The 18449-nt window shown below is 46.8% G+C and overlaps 1 protein-coding gene across 1 annotated transcript in view; it reads left to right on the forward strand.

The window, feature by feature from the left end:
- CCND2 (cyclin D2) overlaps positions 1-11805 on the forward strand; it is a 30316-nt gene extending 18511 nt beyond the window's left edge. The window contains exon 5 of the mRNA XM_047064979.1: positions 6277-11805. Coding sequence (XP_046920935.1) covers positions 6277-6426 — 150 coding nt within the window. The 3' untranslated portion in view covers positions 6427-11805. The remainder of the gene's footprint in view (positions 1-6276) is intronic.
- The last annotated feature ends 6644 nt before the right edge of the window (positions 11806-18449 follow it).

Consider the following 18449-nt stretch of genomic DNA (forward strand, 5'->3'; position numbering starts at 1 on the left):
ACAGACGCCAGCCAGCGAGGCAGTGCTGGCTTTGGGGGAAACTTCTACCGGGCCTTCCGTTGCCAGGGGTGAGTTTGAGAGGAGGGACCGAGCGTCCCGGTTCCCCAGTGGACCTTTCCCGGCTTCGCCAGGCAGACTTGGGGCTCCTCTTCCGTCCCCTCCGCGCTCGGCTCCTGCTTTGTGCCAGCGTTTATCTCTCTGTTCGCTGGTCTATAGAGCCTCTTGAACAGGACCCAACTTTTACTGCGCTCTTTATCCAGAGCCCCTGGCAGAGCCTTGGGAATGATGCTGAAGAGAGGGAGGGAAGCAGGAAGGAAGGAACGGCAGACAAAGGCCAGGCAGATGGGCTTCGAGTGGGTTTCTAATTCTTTGGTCTCCCCCAGGTCTCTTGGAAAGCCTGAGATTTCTTAGCACTAATTACATGTCAGGGTCCTGAGCAAATCACATCACCTTCACGTGACACGGTTTTACAAGTCGCCTAATAAAAAGAGCAGAACTTGGGCTCCCGGGCCATGACGATGCTGTGAAGCTACCCAGAGATCTTTAACAGAAGATCTAGACACTAGTCACCTGATCGTTAAGGTCATCCTTTTCTGCCTGGGTTACAGCCAAACTCTGTCGCATTCTTAAATATCACCCAGAGAAGATTCTAGAACATCCCTTCCTTAGGGTCATCCTGGCATGCTAGGATCTTGGTTGTCCGAGACCTATTAAAAACCCATCAGCTCTGCTGTGGAAGAAGTCTCGATTTTGGCTACATGCTCTTCACAGGGTCCCCAGCATCATGTCTTTGTCCTGCTTAGTGAGAGGCACTGACACCTTCACAGCACCTTCTCCTAAAGACCCCTGTAGGACTGGGGCTCTGCAGACTCCACAGGGCCTGTGGTCAGGAACCCTGTGAAGAGTGGCTGGAAGGGAGGCTGGGGGTGGGGAGGGGGATGGGATAGAAGTGGAGGCTGATGCTTCCCTCTCCTGCCTTATTTTTTCTGCGGGCCTCATTTGGTATGCAAGGAAATAGCCAAACAGCCTGTGAAGAAAGGAAGAATGAGATAGTTTCCTAAGTTGTCTCTGCCTGAGTTGGCCGCGGGTCTGGGGTTCATTCAGCCCTTTGTCCCCCTGTTGAGTGCAGTGCGTGTGTGGTGACAATGGAGTGATGCAGTTACACTGAGGGCTAATGGTAGGAGTTCCGTCAGCCCATTCATGGAGGCCGAGGAGGGTGCAGGGCGCAGAGCCCGAGCCAGCAAGCAGAGGAAGTCGGAGGCCCGTGTAACGAGCTGGAGATCACAAACACTGCTGTCAGGGCTCCGGGGCTGGGGGGGGGAGGGGGGCATGCAGGGCCAAGGGAGGGGGCCTATCATCATCGAAGTTGGAGGTTTGCCCGACCTCCAGCACTGTGGAGTGCCACCTGTCCGGGCTGACAGACGAGCATTATGGCTTTCCTTTTAATCAGCTTAATTTGGGGCATCTTAACACAATGACTGGTGCTTTCGGAGGCTGCCGGAAAGCAGAGGTCCCGGAGCCGCTGCACTTTGCATGCACGTAGCATCTTTTCACTGGAAGCTCTGTTGGTTCCCCCCCACTCGTGCCCCCCTCCGCCTCAGCCACTTGGGCTATGACTCCCTCTCTTGGAGATTCTCTGCCCTATATGTCTTTACTTAGAGCTGGGAAGAAGCACAGGGTGTCAGGGGAAGCAGTTCTGAAGCTGGAGGCTTGCCCATTTAAAGCCAGGCTTAGCTTTTAACTAGATGTAACTGGGGGACAAGCAGGCTTTAGTTCTGTTCTCTAGCGGCAAGATGAGGGCATGTGGCTGTCTGAGCTCCAAAAGCCCTTCACACCCCCAAATTCCCCAATTCTGTAGTCGCCTGTGTGTGTTGTCCCACAGTTCTGCCCTTTGGAAATGACCTTAGTTCTGCTCCTCTCCGGCTCTGCCTCCTTTTTCTTCCTAGGCCCCGCTGGATTTGTGGCAGGGTACCCCCTCCCTTCAGGTCACCACTTCCCCCACCCCAGGCCCATGCACTGTCCTGCCCTTCTGCTCGGGAGAGCAGGGGCTCCTTGGGCAGGAATGTGTGAAGTAGGCATGTCTGGCCGCGGGTAGTGGTGCCACCACACATTTTCCTCTTCATCAGCTCACAGGAAGTCCTCATGCTCTTTGCAGGCCCAAGAAGGGCTCCTAACAATATGCTAAAGGCAGGCATTAAAAATACAGAGAGTGAGTTCTGTGTCTGGGCAGGAGGGTGCTGATTTCTCTGTTCCCACCATCACAGACTGTTCGACACTGTTCCTATGAGAGGCTCTTGCCCTGAAGTTTTTCATCTAGATAAGGATGGTAGTATCCGCAGTTAACAGTCAAGCTGGTAACAGCCAAGTTGTGAAGAAGGGGAACCTGGAGCAGGGTTAGGCAGAGGCCCCAGAAAGCTTTCCAGGAGCGGGGACATGAGTGGCCCCAGAGAGATTTAACTTCCTGCTCTGTCCCGGGTGCATCTAGAAGAGAACAGGGAATGGGGTTCAGGGTCCCTCATTTCTGGGATAACTGCTGTAGTCATTACTTAACTCTTCAAGTAAGAGGTATCAAAGGTCAAGAGCTGGCCATCATCAGTAACAGTATAGATTAAAATTAAAACAGGGTTGAAGAAGTGTTTTATACGAAAACTTCCTTCAGTTTATTTGGGAAAGCCTATACACGTGTTTTTGGCTGGAACTTCTATAAATGTGACACTTCATATCTTGAAGGCCCTTGGCTCTGTTGTCCAGTAGAAGTGACTGCCAAATGTCCCAGCCTTCCCTGTAGGATTTTTCCAGAACTTTCTTTCCGGTTTCAGGCCGCTGGAGGGGAAGACTAAATACCAGAAACAGTAGAAACATTGGTGACCCACAAGGGAAGACTCTGTACGGCCTGAAATCAGGTTCTTTAGCTTTCCTGAGCTCTGTCTCATTTGGAGGACGATCTTTCTCAGGGATGCTTGGTGTGGCCAATGCAGTGATGATCATGGAATCCTGAGATGGTCGTATCTTGGGGGTGGAAGGTGTGCTGACCCTGATTACCTCCCCATGGCACCCAAATAACAGCTTCTGAGGAAGGAATGCTGGACAGGATTGGCCAGGGGGCATGAGGTTTCCTGGGGAGGGGAAGAGGGGGTGGTGGTGTGGGCAAGGTTTTCTACACAAACTTGACATCAGGAAATCTTCAGCAAATGGCTGTGCCATGGGAAGCCCTCTTTTTAAAGAGGCCTCATTCCTGACACCTGACAGGCATTTCTTTTTTAATTTAATGGCTCAGAGCTATTGTCTGCCCCTTCCCCCTTCTCAATCAGCTGAGAATCCTGCCGTCCTCCTTAGATAACAAAAGTTCTTCACTTGATCTTAGCCGAAAGGCTGAGAAGTGAGGATAACAAAAGCTGTTTTACACTATACCTGCAACTAATATGACACGGTATGTTAATTATACTTCAGATTTAAAAAAAAAAAAAAAAAAAGCTCTTTATGCCATATGCTTTGGATAGGATTTGTCTTCCATGGAGGCAAACATATGGTTACCATCCTTATGGTGTGGAGGGGTTCTGACTCATTCTCCCTGCCTCCTAGAAAAAAACTTGTTTATTTTTTTTTTTTATTTAGAGAGAGAGAAAGAGCATGCATGAGTGGAGGAGAGGGTCAGGGGGAGAGAGAACCCCAAGCAGGCTCCATGCTCCTCAGTGTGGAGCCCCATGTAGGTCTTGATCCCATGGCCCTGGGATCATGACCTGAGCCGAAATCAAAAGTTGGACATTCAGCCAACTGAGCCACCCAGAAAAGAAACTTTTGTACATAACCTTCAACAGCTCCTGAAGGACCTCTGTAGTGGAGGGGCGTCCCATAAGAACTGGCTAGATTCAACTTCTTATTCTCTGCAAGGAAAAAGAAAGAGGAAATTAATATTCATTTAAATTCTGCCGCCCTGCATTTCTGAATGAGGAGGGGGCTGAAGGAGCCGGAGATGTGAGACGGGGTGTGTGAAGATGGTGTTATGCCAACACGGCCTTTAAGAACAAGTCGGCTCCTTCAGATGGTGCTCAAATGGAGAACAGAGCAACCTAATTCCAACTTCGGAAGGAAGACTGGCAGAGTGGGCCCTGCTCTCCATCTCTTGACACAGAACCTTCCCAAGGGACAGTCGACCATGGTTTGCTGATGGTCACTTGTTTGCCGTGTTTATCCCCACACTAGCTTTGACTTTATTTATGATCAGTTTTCTTTAGATTGTGTGCCTTTACAGTGTTCAGAAACCCTCACTGAAACATAAGTGCCCTTAGAAACATTATGCCTTTAGGGGCACCTGGGTGGCTTGGTCGGTTAAGCATCTGACTTTGGCTCAGGTCATGATCTCACAGTTCGTGTGTTAGAGCCCCCTCATTGGGCTCTGTGCTGACAGCTCAGAGCCAGGAGCCTGCTTCGGATTCTGTATCTCCCTCTCCCTCTGCCCTTCCTCCACTCACGCTCTGTCTCTGTCTCTGTCTCTCTCTCTTTTTCTCTCTCTCACAAAAATAAATAAACATTAAAAAAAAAATTAAGAAACATTATGCCTTTGGCCTTCACCCCCAAGCATGTTGGACAAGTGGTAGGTGACCTGGGAGCACAGCCCCTGGAGGCTGGGTCTTGGAGGAGGAACAAAGGGAAGGTAGAGAGGGTCAGACAGGGTGGGGGATGTGACCATGCCGCAGAAGTTTGAGAGAGGTTGCTGGGCGCTTGGTTGCCGGTCCCTGAGTCCTCAGCTTGTTTGGGGTGGCACGCAGACCTCTGCGGCCAGGTTCTGTGTGTCTTGTGGCACAATCCACCTCCTGTGGCAGACGCATGGTGCTCCCTTTACCAGTCTGAAGCACATGCTTCTCTGTACCACATCTTAAAGAAATCTAAAGAATTCTTCCAGACTCCAGGCCTGGAATGATCTTCATTCCATAATAAATTGTCATCATTTACTGAATTTAACAACTTATATATGTGATCTCAGTTGACCTTTACCCTGTGAGCATTTTTGATCCTTACTTTGCAAGCGGACGAAACGTAGCCGCTGCCTACAAGTGCGGTGTGTGGTCGCAAATATTACCGTCCCTCTTTTCATTTTTATTACATTCTGGGTGATAGCTGTTGTTCCTAACCTTCATTTTCGTAAAAAGCTGTAGTTTGAAATGTGGGATGGACAAGATACGAATGGAAAATTTGGGGGGTATGGAAACCGTGTCCCTGAGTAGTTAGTTCCAACTCTATTTTAGATCTTCGGAAAATAAAGATAATGCTTTTGTGCTTGGCAAACAGTAACTTCTGGGCAGTGAAACTTGCTCAGTGAAACAAACAGAAGGGAAGCATAGATTAAGCTGTGGAAAGACCCAAGCAGAATCCAGTTAACGTATTTTCCATATGCATATGCTGCTTGAGTGCAGAAAAGCAGCCTTGCAAAGGACGGGGGGAAGATGTCTGGTAAGAATGATTTCTTTAGCTCACACCCACCCCACTTGCTGGAGGAACCAGCCCCTCCCTAGTGACAGCCAGGAGTCGCCTTGGCCTTCCAAGGCACCCGGCTAACAGAAGCATCTGCCTGGGGCAAACCCACTCTGAGTTTTCCCTACCAAATATAGACTATAATATCAAACAATGCTGCAAATTCTTACTTATTTCCAAATTGGACGGTTCAAGTGGCCGGAGTTTTGTAAACATTCTTCCTGTGTTGCATTTTTATGAGAATTGAGGGTGGTAAGTAAGCAGAAAAATGTTTTTTTTAAGAACTTAGACCTGGTTTGTGTGAGTACGGTTCAATCCATTCTCTTTGTATCCATTCTTCCAGTGCTACCCTTGCCTAGTTCTGTAGCTGTCTGTGGTGCTGGCCTTTCCTCTCTCTCCGTCACCTCCCAGTGTCCACAAGCAGAAAGCATCCAGTTGGCACCTTGATTACCAGGTGCTGCATGTCCCTAAGTGGCTCGTCACCTTAGCCAGGTTCTCATGTGCATTCGACTCTCCTGGCCTTCTGCTAAAATACGGATTCTGTTATAGGTTGATCTGGAGTGGGCTGTGATTCTGCATTTGCAACAAGCTCCCAGGTGGTACTGACGCGGCCGGCTGGGGACGCCCCATGAGTCAGTGTGGTCCCAGGGCACCACGGGGACACATCTCCTTTAATTCACGTTTCTTACCACTGGGAAACTAGCATGCAATATGCAAGGCTTACATTGTGTACATTTTCTTCAGAAACGCTCTGCACGTTGTTGATCTTGCTAACAGCTCTGGTCTGACCCGTTCTCCTTTTAGGACTGCCTCAAAGCCTGCCAGGAGCAGATTGAGGTGGTGCTGCTCAACAGCCTGCAGCAGTTCCGTCAGGACCAGGGGGATGGGTCCAAGTCGGAGGATGAACTGGACCAGGCCAGCACCCCTACAGACGTGCGGGATATTGACCTGTGAGGATGCAGTCGGGCCGAATGGGAGAGACGCGTTCACATCTGCTCTCTCCTTCTCTCTGGTTGTGTTTTGTTCTTTATGTTTTAGGATGAAACTTAAAAAAAAAAAAAAAAAATTCTGCCCCCACCTAGATCATATTGAAAGATCTTTTAGAAGTGAGAGAAAAAGGTCCTATATAAATGGAATAACTAAAAGCATTTGGTGCCTATTTGAAGTACAACAGAAGGGAATCCCTTGTATATGCGAACAGTTATTGTTTGATTATGTTAAAAGTAATAGTAAAATGCTTACAGGAGACCCTGCAGAGTAGCTAGAGAAAAATGTACGCCTGCAAATATGGGAACAAATTAGAGGAGGCTTTTTTTTTTTTCATGTTATGAACTAGCACGTACACACCCCTTTTAGGATAATTTCAAGGAACTGCGTGTGCCATTTATGGCGTCATTAGATTGCGAAGCAATGAACTCAAGAAGGAATTAGAAATAAGGGACATGATGGAGGGAGGGAGGACAAAACAATCTGTTAACGCGGTCGAACCATTTTGGACGTGGAAGCACCTTTGCTCTCGACCACCTGTTTGTCACTAAGTCAGGAGCATAGCTGAATCTCTAGTTGCGAACTCTTGCTGTCTACAGTAGCTGCTACCTAAAAGAGAGGTTTTATTTTGCCAGTCGGACGCAGGTGATGGGATCCTGGGTTTCACGTGTCTTTTTGACATCATGCTTCTTCTTCCAAACATGGTTCATGGCAGACACCACCGTGTTTTTATCAAAAGGGGCAATTTCGCTTTGGGCCATAACCAAAACTCCTATGAAATGGAGGCAGATGGAGACCGAGGGTGGGATCTGGAATGGAATCTTTTCTCTTAATGTATTGAAGAGGGTAATGTGACCTTGGCATCCTTTATTAAAAAAAAAACAACTGATTTTTGGTGCTGATTGGCATGTCTGGTCCACAGTTTAGCATTGTTATAAACCATTCCATTCGAAAAGCACTTTGAAAAATTGTTCCTGAGGAATAGATGGGATGGTTTATGCAAATCATGCTGGATAGACTCCTCCCTTGTCCTGTGCCCCTCCCCCTCCAGCCCTCAGTCAGGTGACTATTCACTTCTGGTATCTGACATTCTTTGGTACACAGTTCTGGTATCCCTACCAGGACTCAAGAGACACCCCTTTCCACCAACATCCCTGTCACAACATTCCTCCATAAAGCCTACAAACAAAAAGCTGTTACATTTTGATGGCACAGAAGGATCTGAATTCCCACCTATATACTTCTCCTTTGGACATGGAAAGAAAAGTTATTGCTGGTGCAGACAGACAGCTGAATATGAATATCAGAGTGTGGCATTGTGTTCCCTTTTCCGTTTTTTGTTAATTTCATTGCAAAGTTGTATTCAGCGTACTTGAATTTTTTTTTCCTCTCCACTTCTTGGAGGCATTCAGTTAGCAAAGAGGTTGGAGCAACAACTTTTTTTTTTTTTTTGCACAATTATAATTGACAGGTAATGAAGCTATTAAAATATTTGCCTTTTTGAGTAAAAAAGAAAAATCAGAACAGGGCTGCTTTGAAGAATTATTTTATACACAGATTCTGCCTTGTTTCTTAGTATGAGGGTTGAAGATGGAGAAAAATCTAAGGGTCTCTTATTTTTCATTTTATTGTGTTCAGTTTTTTATTATTATTTTTTTTTTGCGCTGCTAAGAAGCTAAGATCATTCATCCTTATTCACATTAACAGTACCTAGCTGTAATGTTTCACAGAGTGTGCTGCTATTTTATAAACATTTTTATAATATATTATTTTACTGCTTAAATCCCAAGTCCTGAAGTAGATGGTTGAGATAGGAGTTCTTCGTACTGGAAAAGCCCTTCCATAGTTTATTTTCTTCTGGTAGCGTATTCATGGTTGGTTTTTTTTGTTGTTGTTGGTTTTTTTTTTTTTTCCATTTGTTTTTTTTTTTTTTTTTTCCCTCTCTCTCTCTCTGATCACATTCTTCAAAGACAGAACATTCTTTACCTCAGGTTTACTGGACAAAATCAATAGCTACAAAAGAAAATGATTCACATTTTTGTTTTCATAATACCTCACAGCCGCATAGTTTCTGCTTGGGAGCCATTAGTGTGGGGAAAGAAGTCGGGGAGGAGGCTTCAAGCCCCTCTCAGTGGAGGGTAGGGTGGTTTTAGGTCCTGGGTCTCACACCCAGGGACCTTTTCAGTCATGAAGGTCATCAGGCTTCCATTTTGACTCCGGTATCCTCATCATGATGGAAAAAATACAATTGAACCAAGGGATTTCCCTTTCCCCTTCCCCCCCAAGGCAGACATTCAGCAAAACCTTTATGCAGTGAACTAGGAAGTCATAATTTGCACTTAGGTACCAGGTATCTGGAGACAGATTGAAAAGAATTCCAGCAGGCTATTTGGAGACCCTCATCTTGTGGCCCTTTCATAAAGCAGGGCTTTCATCTGCTTAGGGTCCTTTCATCTTGAAAGCTTCCCCTCTAGCTTTCCCCTTCCCTGACATGGGCATCCCCAGTGTAGGATAATCTCAGAGGCTCTTCTAGATCTGAATCTGTGGGCATGTGAATCTGCAGCATGTGGTATCGTGGGGGTTCCTTCTCCCCTACCTGTCTGACTGCAGCAGGCTGGCACTATGCACAGCCAGCCCCTCTGCTGAGTGGCACTACATGGACTTCAGGTTTTAAATTGCATTGAGTTGGCAAGATTGGGAAAATAGGTCAGATAAGTATTGGATTGGTAGTGGAAGGGAGGTGGAGAGGCTGTGTCTCTACAGAGATGCCATTCCAGAGGAGTCAGTCTCTCTTGAAGTATGTTTGGAAGGGTTCAGGATTTGGTGAGTTAGCATGACCCTAAAATTCTAGGGAGTTTCTGGTAGGGCGGTGGGTTGTGAATTCTGAAGTTTTGGAGAGGAAAGCTGAGCAGCCAGTGTTTTGTCAAGAACTCACTTTGCACAGGATACTCTTTGGGGCCGTGAGGAGTAACACGGGATGGAAGGATACGTGGTCCCTAAAGTCCTTGGGAGTATTGGAGCCTAAAGAAAGCGAGGTATGAAGTCACTTAACAGTGACTGTCCCTGGCTCAAACAGAAGCAGCAAATGAGAGAACCTGATGAATAAGGAAGGGAACAGGCCTGCAGACTCTCCCTGCAGTCTGTAACTTCCTGGGTGCCACTGGGGTGATCTTTTTCTCCTTCTTGCCCTCGGGGCCTGGTGTGATGGGAGGTGTGGTGTGGCTGATGGGGAAGGTGCTAGTTTGTTTGGCTTTTCTGCCTGCTCCCTCCTTAAATAAAAGAAGGAAGCCTGGATTTGTTAAAGTAGCTGATGCCCTCTCCTTAGATCTTGGTTTCCTTGGTAGGAGTTTTTATGTGACGGAGTTCAGCTCTCCCCCACAGATTTTTTTTTTTCCTCTTTCTCACCTCCCACAAATGGGGTTCCAAACCTATTGGTCTTTTTCTACTTTGTTGTCTTTCTATCTGTTCTTCCTCCTCTCTGTTTCAGTTTTCGGTTTTTTGGGTTTTTTTTTGTTTTTTTTTTTTTGTTTTGTTTTTTTGTTTTTTTTTTTTGGTCATTGCTATTACTGTTTTTCTCCATCAGTGGGGGCTAAGTTGTTCCCCTAGCCTGCCAAATTTTATTCCCTCCCCTAGTTTGGCCAAATCCCGGGGGCGGGGGAGAAATCCTAGTATGCCAAAAATATATGCTAAGCATAATTCAATTCCATGCAGGTTTGTAACAGCCAAGAAGCCCTGCAGGGTGGAAGCTGGGGACAGGTCCCTCAGTAGAATGTCTTCCCGTGTTGAGAGGAGGGCTCCTCAGAGCAAGGAGCTTATCTTAGGGGGGAGGCTTTATTCTGGAACTGCCCCAGGACCCCACTGAAGAGTTCACCATGTCTTAAAGCCAGATCCCCTTTGGTCTATGTGCTCTGTACAAGAGGTGGGTCAGGTAAAGCAACCCTCACGCTGTCGTCCCTTCGCCAGCAGGATGGGCTCCTCTTCATGGGGAACTGTCGCTTTCCTGCGGTCTGGCACCCTTGGGGCCTTCTACACTACCCCAGGGGCTCTGGGGATGAGGTTAAAGAGCATTAGGCAGGATTGGATGACTTTCTCAAAGAAGGTGGGGGGAATTTTCTCTCCATGGGCCATAGGGGGCAGGGCTGGGAGAAGAAATAGACTTGCACCTTATATCATGTAAATAATGATTTTCTAGTTCAAGAAGATAATATTGGTAGTGTGGGAATGGGAGGGAGGAATGGGGAGGAAGTCTGAGTAAGCCAGTTGGCTTCTAAGCCAAAAGGATTCCTCTTTGTTTATCTTTGAGACAGTCCAACCCTGAGTATAGCTTTAAAAGGGAAATTAGTGCTGAGACGGTAAAGTCCCCTTAAGCCAACAAACTGTAGCTATAGAACGAGTGAGCGCAGGCTTCTAGTGGTGTGGGCTCGGAGCAGTTTTTAAGAGCTACTCGTGCTGTCGTCCGTTTGTACAAAATAGGGCAGGAAGATTCAGGAGGAGGTTTATGACTTTCTCATACCACGTGGCTTTTCACGGTTCTGGATTCTAAACAGCCCAGAACAGTCCTTTCAGCCAGACATTTGTGTGTCTCTGCTTTTAGACTTGGCTGGACTATCAGACCCGATTCTTGGCTCAGGTTTCAAGAAGCCATCAGCAACTGTATCCGTGCACACTGTAGCTGCAGCATGCCTTCCTCTGCCTGCAGCCTACTTTGGGGAAAAAAGTGCCTTACTGACTGTAGACATTACAGCATCCAATGTATTTTGACAGGTGCCTGTCCTTTAAAAAAAAAAAAAAAAGTTTTGTTTTGTTTTGTTTTGTTTTTGTTTCTTTTAATTGGGTTTTGTTCTTACCGTTGGCCAACTCTTAAATCCCCAGCAAATCACTGGGCCATTGGATTTTTTCCATTATGTTCATTACCCTTGTACCATGTACCTCAGATCTCTTTCTCTCTCAGTTACAGTTTCTCGTCTTGGACTTCTTTTATTATTATTATAATTTTTTTTTTTTTGCTTTAAAATGAGTGTGATGCCATATCGAGTCAATGTTATTCTCTCACAATGTACTCTATAAGAGGTGTGGGTGCTTATTTGGTCAGGATGCTAGCAAGTGCTAAAGTAGCATGATCAGTATAAACAAAAGGTTTTTTAGGAAGTGTGGCAAAAGTGTTTTCTTGGTTATGATGGTGACATGGTATAGTCAGCTGCCTTTTAAGAGGTCCTGTCTGTTCAGTGTTAAGTGATTTTTAAAAATAATGGCCTGTTATTTTGACTAGCTTAAAGATGGATTTGCAAATGGTTTTGGATGCAATTAGGTTATGCTATTTGGACAATAAACTCACCTTGACCTAAATTCTCTGGCCACTTCGACTTATTTCTAGACCAGCAGTCCTCGGAATAGAACTTATCTGTTCTCATGTCAGAACTCTGTTGGCAACAATTGGTAGTGGCATAAAACACAAATCTACATGTGTCTGTGTTATCACAAGACAAGTAACCTTTTTTTCCCTTTTGGGGCCCCCGTGTAGCCATCTTACGCACTAGAAGCCTCAGCCCACCTTTCTCTCCTAAGGTGGGTAGGTCCCTGCTATCACGACTGGGCTTATCCCTGACTTCTGTCAGCTGTTCACTCCTGTTGTGAGTGAGCATCCCTGCCTTGGGAGGCACCAGAGGCCCTGAGTGCCATCTCCAGATTCTATTCTAGGGGGGATGTGAAGAACTCCACCTCTGTAGCTTTCTTGACTCTATTCTGCTACTCTTTGTGGCGCCCCACTGATAACTCTCCCAGGAGGACTGGGCCATAGCTACCCTTTGGGGGGGGTGGTATGGCAGAGCCTAGGAAGGGGGTGAGAGAGTCCACACTTTGATGAATTGCCAGGCTCTGTTCCTAGCTGCTCCTGGACCACAGCTCCTCAGACCAGCTTCTGAGGGTAATGCAAAAGGCAATGGCTTCATGGCCATTTTGATGTTGCTATAAATACTCATGCTTTCTATAGATCCCTGTCTCTTTCAAAGTGACTAGAGGCTGTTTTTCTGTTTAATTTTGACCTGAGTTGCAACTGGTCATTGGGAAAGTCCAGATTAAGATTGCCAGTTATTCTCCACCAACTCCACTTAACAGGATTTCTAGTCTTACAAGGACCCTAGAAAATTCCCTTTGTCTCCATTCCCCCACTGATACCCACCATTCTTGGAGACAAGCAGGGATAACTTTGTTCTTGGGTTTCTGCCTAGTGGAGTCCGTAAGGCCTCTTGGGAGTTTCCAAGGACCCCAGTTGCCACTCCTAACCATCCTTGGAATTCTCTTCTGCAAGACCCATTGTACAGCCAGGTCCCTCCCTCCCACCCCTCCCCCATCTGTTTGTCCTGCAGTGTTGCGGTACCTGTCTGTTACAGGACAACACCACTCCTTCCAAATGCCTTCCAGTAACCCCGAGGGCTTCTCCCATTCAGAACTGTGGATGTCTAAGTGTGGGAAGAAGACAAGGCAGGTGCTACATTCCACACAGCTGGCTATTGATAAATCTAAGGTCCCCTTTACAGGTTCTTTCAGAGCCATTGCATCCTACACTTGAAAAATCTCTAACCTGAGACACAAGTGCCCTTTGTGAAAGTGGGAGTTTGTGATGGAGTGAAGAACCAGAAATCCCAGGTCTTTTGTGCTCTGGTGACTACTGTTGTATTTCTTATGACTTTCCAAAGATCTGGAAGTTTTATGCAGGACACAGAGGTAACACCAGAATAAAATGTTCCAGTTGGCTTAGTAATCTTCTCAACACACTGTCATGAAGCGAGTATTCAAAACTGAATATTGCACCAGACTGTTTCTCCCCTGCCCTTACAGCAGTAACAGCAGCAAAACAACTGGTGACCATGAATGTGAAGGTCCAGCCTATCCGTAGGCAACATGTGTGCAGGGCCTATGCTGAGCCTTTAAGGAAGAGCAGAGAAAAAACCCGTGCCCTGCGGCCAAGGAGCTTTCAATGGGGAAACAAAACACATAGCCGATAAGACTGCGTGGAGCTCTAACAGCAAAGGCCAGGGCGCCCCAAGTGTGGGAGGGGACACTTTCTGAGATGGGACAGGTTTCCTCAAACAAATGAGGTTTAGGAAAACAGTTTTGGTAAGACGCAGCATAGTTTGGAAAAAAGTAGAAACAACAGTTTGGCCTTTTCCAAAAAATAAGGGGATGGGAAGAGAATGGGTAACGCACATTAAAATATGAAGAGAAAATATTCAAAAAGCTTAAGAACACATATAATGAATTTGAAATGCCGTAAACAGACGTTGTCCTCACGAAACAGGATGAACATGGCAACAGACACTCATTTTTGAGTCCTACCTACCCAATTTCTCCTAGGCTTAAAGAACTAAGGCTGGCACTTTGAAGATGATGGACTGGAGGGTTTCATGCTCTGGGCTCTGAGGGCCTCCCTAACACGGAGGAGGGGCAGAGTCTATCAGCTCTGACCCAAGGCTCAGTCCAGCAGAACTAAGTTGCCTGAAAAAACAGCAAGACAGAATTCCGCTGGCCCCTCTGGCCCCACCTCAGTATTCCCACTAGAGCCTTGAGTTTCTGCTTATCCAAAACATGGCTTCCGTTTCATGTGTGGTGATTTGCTTTGGCTCTGGCTTCAACTGGTCACCCCCATCCCTGACTACCCTCTGGCCTCTGTAGGAGTCAACATACAGGTCTAAACATGCGGTGCTTCCTGGGAAATCCACAAGGTGGCACTAATACCACAGACAGGAACAACTTAGAAAAAAATGCTTGTGTGAACAGGTGTAGGATGACTGCCCAGAAGGAACCCCTCTTTCCGGCCACCAGAGGGACCAGCAATTCCCTCACCTGCTTCTCTCTGTTACTACTACATTCTGACTCCATCTGGCAGGGGCTGGTGTGATTCATGACTTCTGACTCTCTTCAGTGATTGGCAAACTGGCAGCCTGCAGACACATTTAGTTTGACTCTCACCATGATTTAAATTGCCTTGGACTTACTTGCCAATGTAAGATGAGAGCTTCCACATAAAAGTCGGGATTTTAACTACTCTTGCTAAATCCACATCCCGGCAACGACAGGCCCAAGGGACAATAAGGGCTGCAGCTGATGATGGTCTGACCCGTTTTCTGCCCCCTAGCATCCACTGAGCCTGACTTACTCATTGATGTCACCTGCCTGTCCCCTACTGTGTTTGCCACTCTGCAGCCTAAAATATGTCAGTCTTAACCTCTCTGCTATGGTGTAGGACCCCCGTAAGTCCCAGGTGGAACAGGCCTGGGATCCTTAGTCCACTTTTCTGCCCCAAATAAAGACCTCTACTCCCCATGAGCCTTCAGAATTGCTTTTCTCTCTTTATGGGTTTTTAGATCAGATAACCAGGGGCTGGGCCAGATTTTGAAATTCCTTTGAGACCCCTATGCTCAGTCCACACTGAGGTCTGCAGGTGGGCCAGGTGGACAGGGTTCAAGATCAGCTTTTTCTGTTTGTTTTGTAGGCTCTTTTCATTTTCGTGGTACCTCAATGACCCCATGAGAAGATGCACCTGTAAGATTTTTCAATCCGTTGAAATAGTACAGGGGCTCAGAGGAGCATGTGACTCTTGATCTTAGGGTCATAAGTTTGAGCCCCACGTTGGGTGTGGGGCATAAATAAATTTACTTGAATAAATTAATTTTTTTACAAAAAGGAAAAGCACAAATACCATGGCTGTTTCAGTATCCTGTCCCTTAAAATGATGACTTTTTATCCCCTCCTTTCACATGTGGGGCTCCTGGACACTGCTCATTCCTCCAACAGACTGCGCGGGGCTGGTTAGATGCCAGGCATTCTGCACCAAACACTTCATTCAACAGATGTTTCTTCAGTACCTGCTTTTCCAGGAACGACGTCCCTGCACTGCTTGGTCTTGGTGGTTAATGGCAGAAACAGAGAAGTCACACAACGGCTGCTACGTGAGCGTGGTGGCAAAGAAGAGGGTGGTCTCGTGGGCTGCCTGCTCTGGAATCCCCATTGGTCTACCCACTAGCTTTGTAGCCTTGGGCATGTCACTTTTCCCCTCAGTGAGTCTGTTCCCTCATCTGTGAAATGGGGTGAAATAATAACAGTACCTCGTGAGTTAACTCATTGGAGCACTTCCTCATGCCTGGCACACAGCCAGAGCTTGATGAACGGTAGCAGTCCCCAGGCTAAAGTGGCACATGAGACAGGCACCTAATTTATGAACGGTAGCAGTCCCCAGGCTAAAGTGGCACATGAGACAGGCACCTAATTCGGTCTTTTGAAAAATTAATGTCACAGGTACCAATTGTTTAGCTACTCAACACGGCCAACATAGGCATTGAGATGCGGGAGACTTTTAGATAACTAGCAGCTAAGTGCTTGTTGTGAGATTTTAAAAGAGCTTTTCATGAGCATCCTATGTAATCCTCACAACCTGCTATGCATCTGATACTTCATTTTGTAGCTAAGTGACTTGAGCGTCACACAGCTCACAGTAAGGAATCAGAGTAGGACCAGAACCCAGATGTGGCTCACTTAGATACCACGCATCTCCTGCCACGCCGGGCTGCTTGACTTATTTGTATTTTGCTTACTGAGGATTGAGCTGAGAGAGTGAGACTTTCAGCCGAGGTGGGGTGGATTGGATGATACTGCTTGTTGAAATCGCCAGGTGGAATGTCACCTTCAGTGAAGACAAGGTCCAAAAAGAAAGAAAAGGGCCTTACGGTCTAAGGAGAAGTTTTGGTGGATTTATATCCTGGAAGTAGCATTTTCTTTCCCAGCATTTTGCCTTGCTTCTTGGTTATTCTTCACAGTGATTCTGTTCAGGTTCCTCTCAGTACATGTGGTTTATACAAGCGCAGCCACTGAGATTGTTAACCAGAGCTCACAGGAGCAGGAGTGCAATAGTTTTCCCCTAAAACTAGTTTTGACCGGAAGACTCTGCCTCTCGGGCCATTCTTAGTGTGCTTTCTGTCTTCCCAGGTTTGCATTCTTGTTTGGGTTTGCCTAGCCCCAGCACTCAGGGTGGGGTGGAGGGGTGGGGTGGAAGTGATCCTGAGGCCTCCAGTTCAAGCCTGCAGAGCCCCTTCGGGATCAATGACTGCATACAGACGTAAGTAGATTCTCAAAGTCTTGGTTGATATTTGTAGCCATTAAACAATTTTAAGTGTGTGAGTATTGGCCACTCCCTTGCAACCTTGCTATCCACTTACAAGCAAACCTTGGACTAAATTTTGCAGCACATCCATGCAGACATTTAGCAGACACACAGAAGGCCCTAAATGCTTCACACCGTCTGTCCTCCAGTGCTGTAACAGCACAGGGCTCTGTCTCTACCACTACCTTGCATGAAGGTTTCATTCCTCTAGGTAAACGTTCCAAAGGTAGGATTATCTGACCTTTAGAGTCAGCAAAAGGAACCAGAAGGCCTCCTGATCCTATGGCTGGACAGAGGGCTGTTTAACGTATGAGGTTCCATGACACCCTGAGGGTTTAGGCCAGTCCCCTAGATCCCTCATTCTGTTTATTCGGAGGTGAGGAGTGTCTAATATACCTATTTGGATTTCAGTGAGGCCCATAACTAACTTGCACTGTTAGAGTTGACAGGCTGCTATTTTCACCAATACAACCTCATTTCTGAAATTCAGGATAGTAATTAAAGTATCCATTATAAATCAAGACTCAGATAACTGAAGTTCTTGTGGACTATGGTTCTTCTGATTAGGATACCTGTGGATCAGGGGCATCTGGTTGGCTCGGTCGGTTAAGTGTCTGCCTCTTGATTTTGGCTCAAGTCATGATCTCATGGTTTGTGGGTTCGAGCCACACATGGGGCTCTGCACTGACAGCCTGGAGCCTGCTTGGGACTCTCTGTCTCCCTCTCTTTCTGCCCCTCCTCTGCTCTTTTTGAAAAATAAATAAATGAACATTAAACAAAAAAAAAAAAGGATAGCTGTGGACCACCCCTAGATTGTACATCCTTGATTAGGATGTGTTATGAACTAAATGTTTGTGTCCCCCCTCACCCCCAAATTCATATGTTGACTCTTTATCACCAGTGTAATGGTATTGCAGGTGAGGCCTTTGGGAGGTGATTGGATCACGGATGGGATTAGGGCCCTTGAAAGAAGAAGCCAGAGGGCTAGCTAGCTCTCTCTCCACCTTGTGAGGATACAAAGAGAAGCAGGTGGTCTGCAGCCCAGAAGAGGGCTCTCTCCAGAACCTGACTGTACTAGTACCCAGCCCGGGATGTCCAGCCTCCAGAATGGTGAGAGATCAACAACATCTGCTGTTTAAGCCACCCTGTCAGTGGTGTTCTGGTACAGCAGCTGGAGCCAACCAAGACAGAATGCTTGTGGTATCTGGGTTATAGCTTACCTGAATCACCCATACAGGCCATATATTCTATAATGTTCAAAGAAAACTGTAGACATTGCAAATGGGCCTTTCTTGGTGACGTTTTGCTGCTCTTGGATGTAAAAGAAATACTCTGCTCTTCCCACATGATGCTGGGGCTTGGAACTAAAAGATTATTGTGGGCTCTGTCCAGGGCACTGCACAGCTACCACTTCTCTGGGGGTCTCTCCCCCTGACCCGGGGAGCTCCTCATGGGAAAGGAGCATGGGATCCTTTCCCCCCAAGCCCCAAAACTTATGTCATTTACAAATCACATCACCATGGAGTGCCTGGGTGGCTCAGTCAGTTAAGTGTCTGACTTTGACTCAGGTCATGATCCCACGGCTCTTGAGTTTGAGCCCTGCATCGGGCTTGTTGACATGAATGCAGAGCCTGCTTCGGGTCTTCTGTCCCCCCCCTCCTCGCCCCTCGCCGCCTCCCTCATTCCCCCCTTGCTCTCTCTCTTAAAAATAAAAATTAATGAATTAAAAAAATCACGTCACTAGTTTGTCCCTATTTCTCAGGGACCCACCAATATGGAGAATCCCAGTTCATTCAGGGAAGGGAGCCTTCTCATCACCTTTGTGTAAGCCTTT

Source organism: Lynx rufus, unplaced genomic scaffold (assembly GCF_022079265.1).
Source record: "Lynx rufus isolate CCGP_SWC_20201006 ecotype Redwood Valley unplaced genomic scaffold, mLynRuf1.p SCAF_7, whole genome shotgun sequence".
Classification (NCBI taxonomy): Eukaryota; Metazoa; Chordata; class Mammalia; order Carnivora; family Felidae; genus Lynx; species Lynx rufus.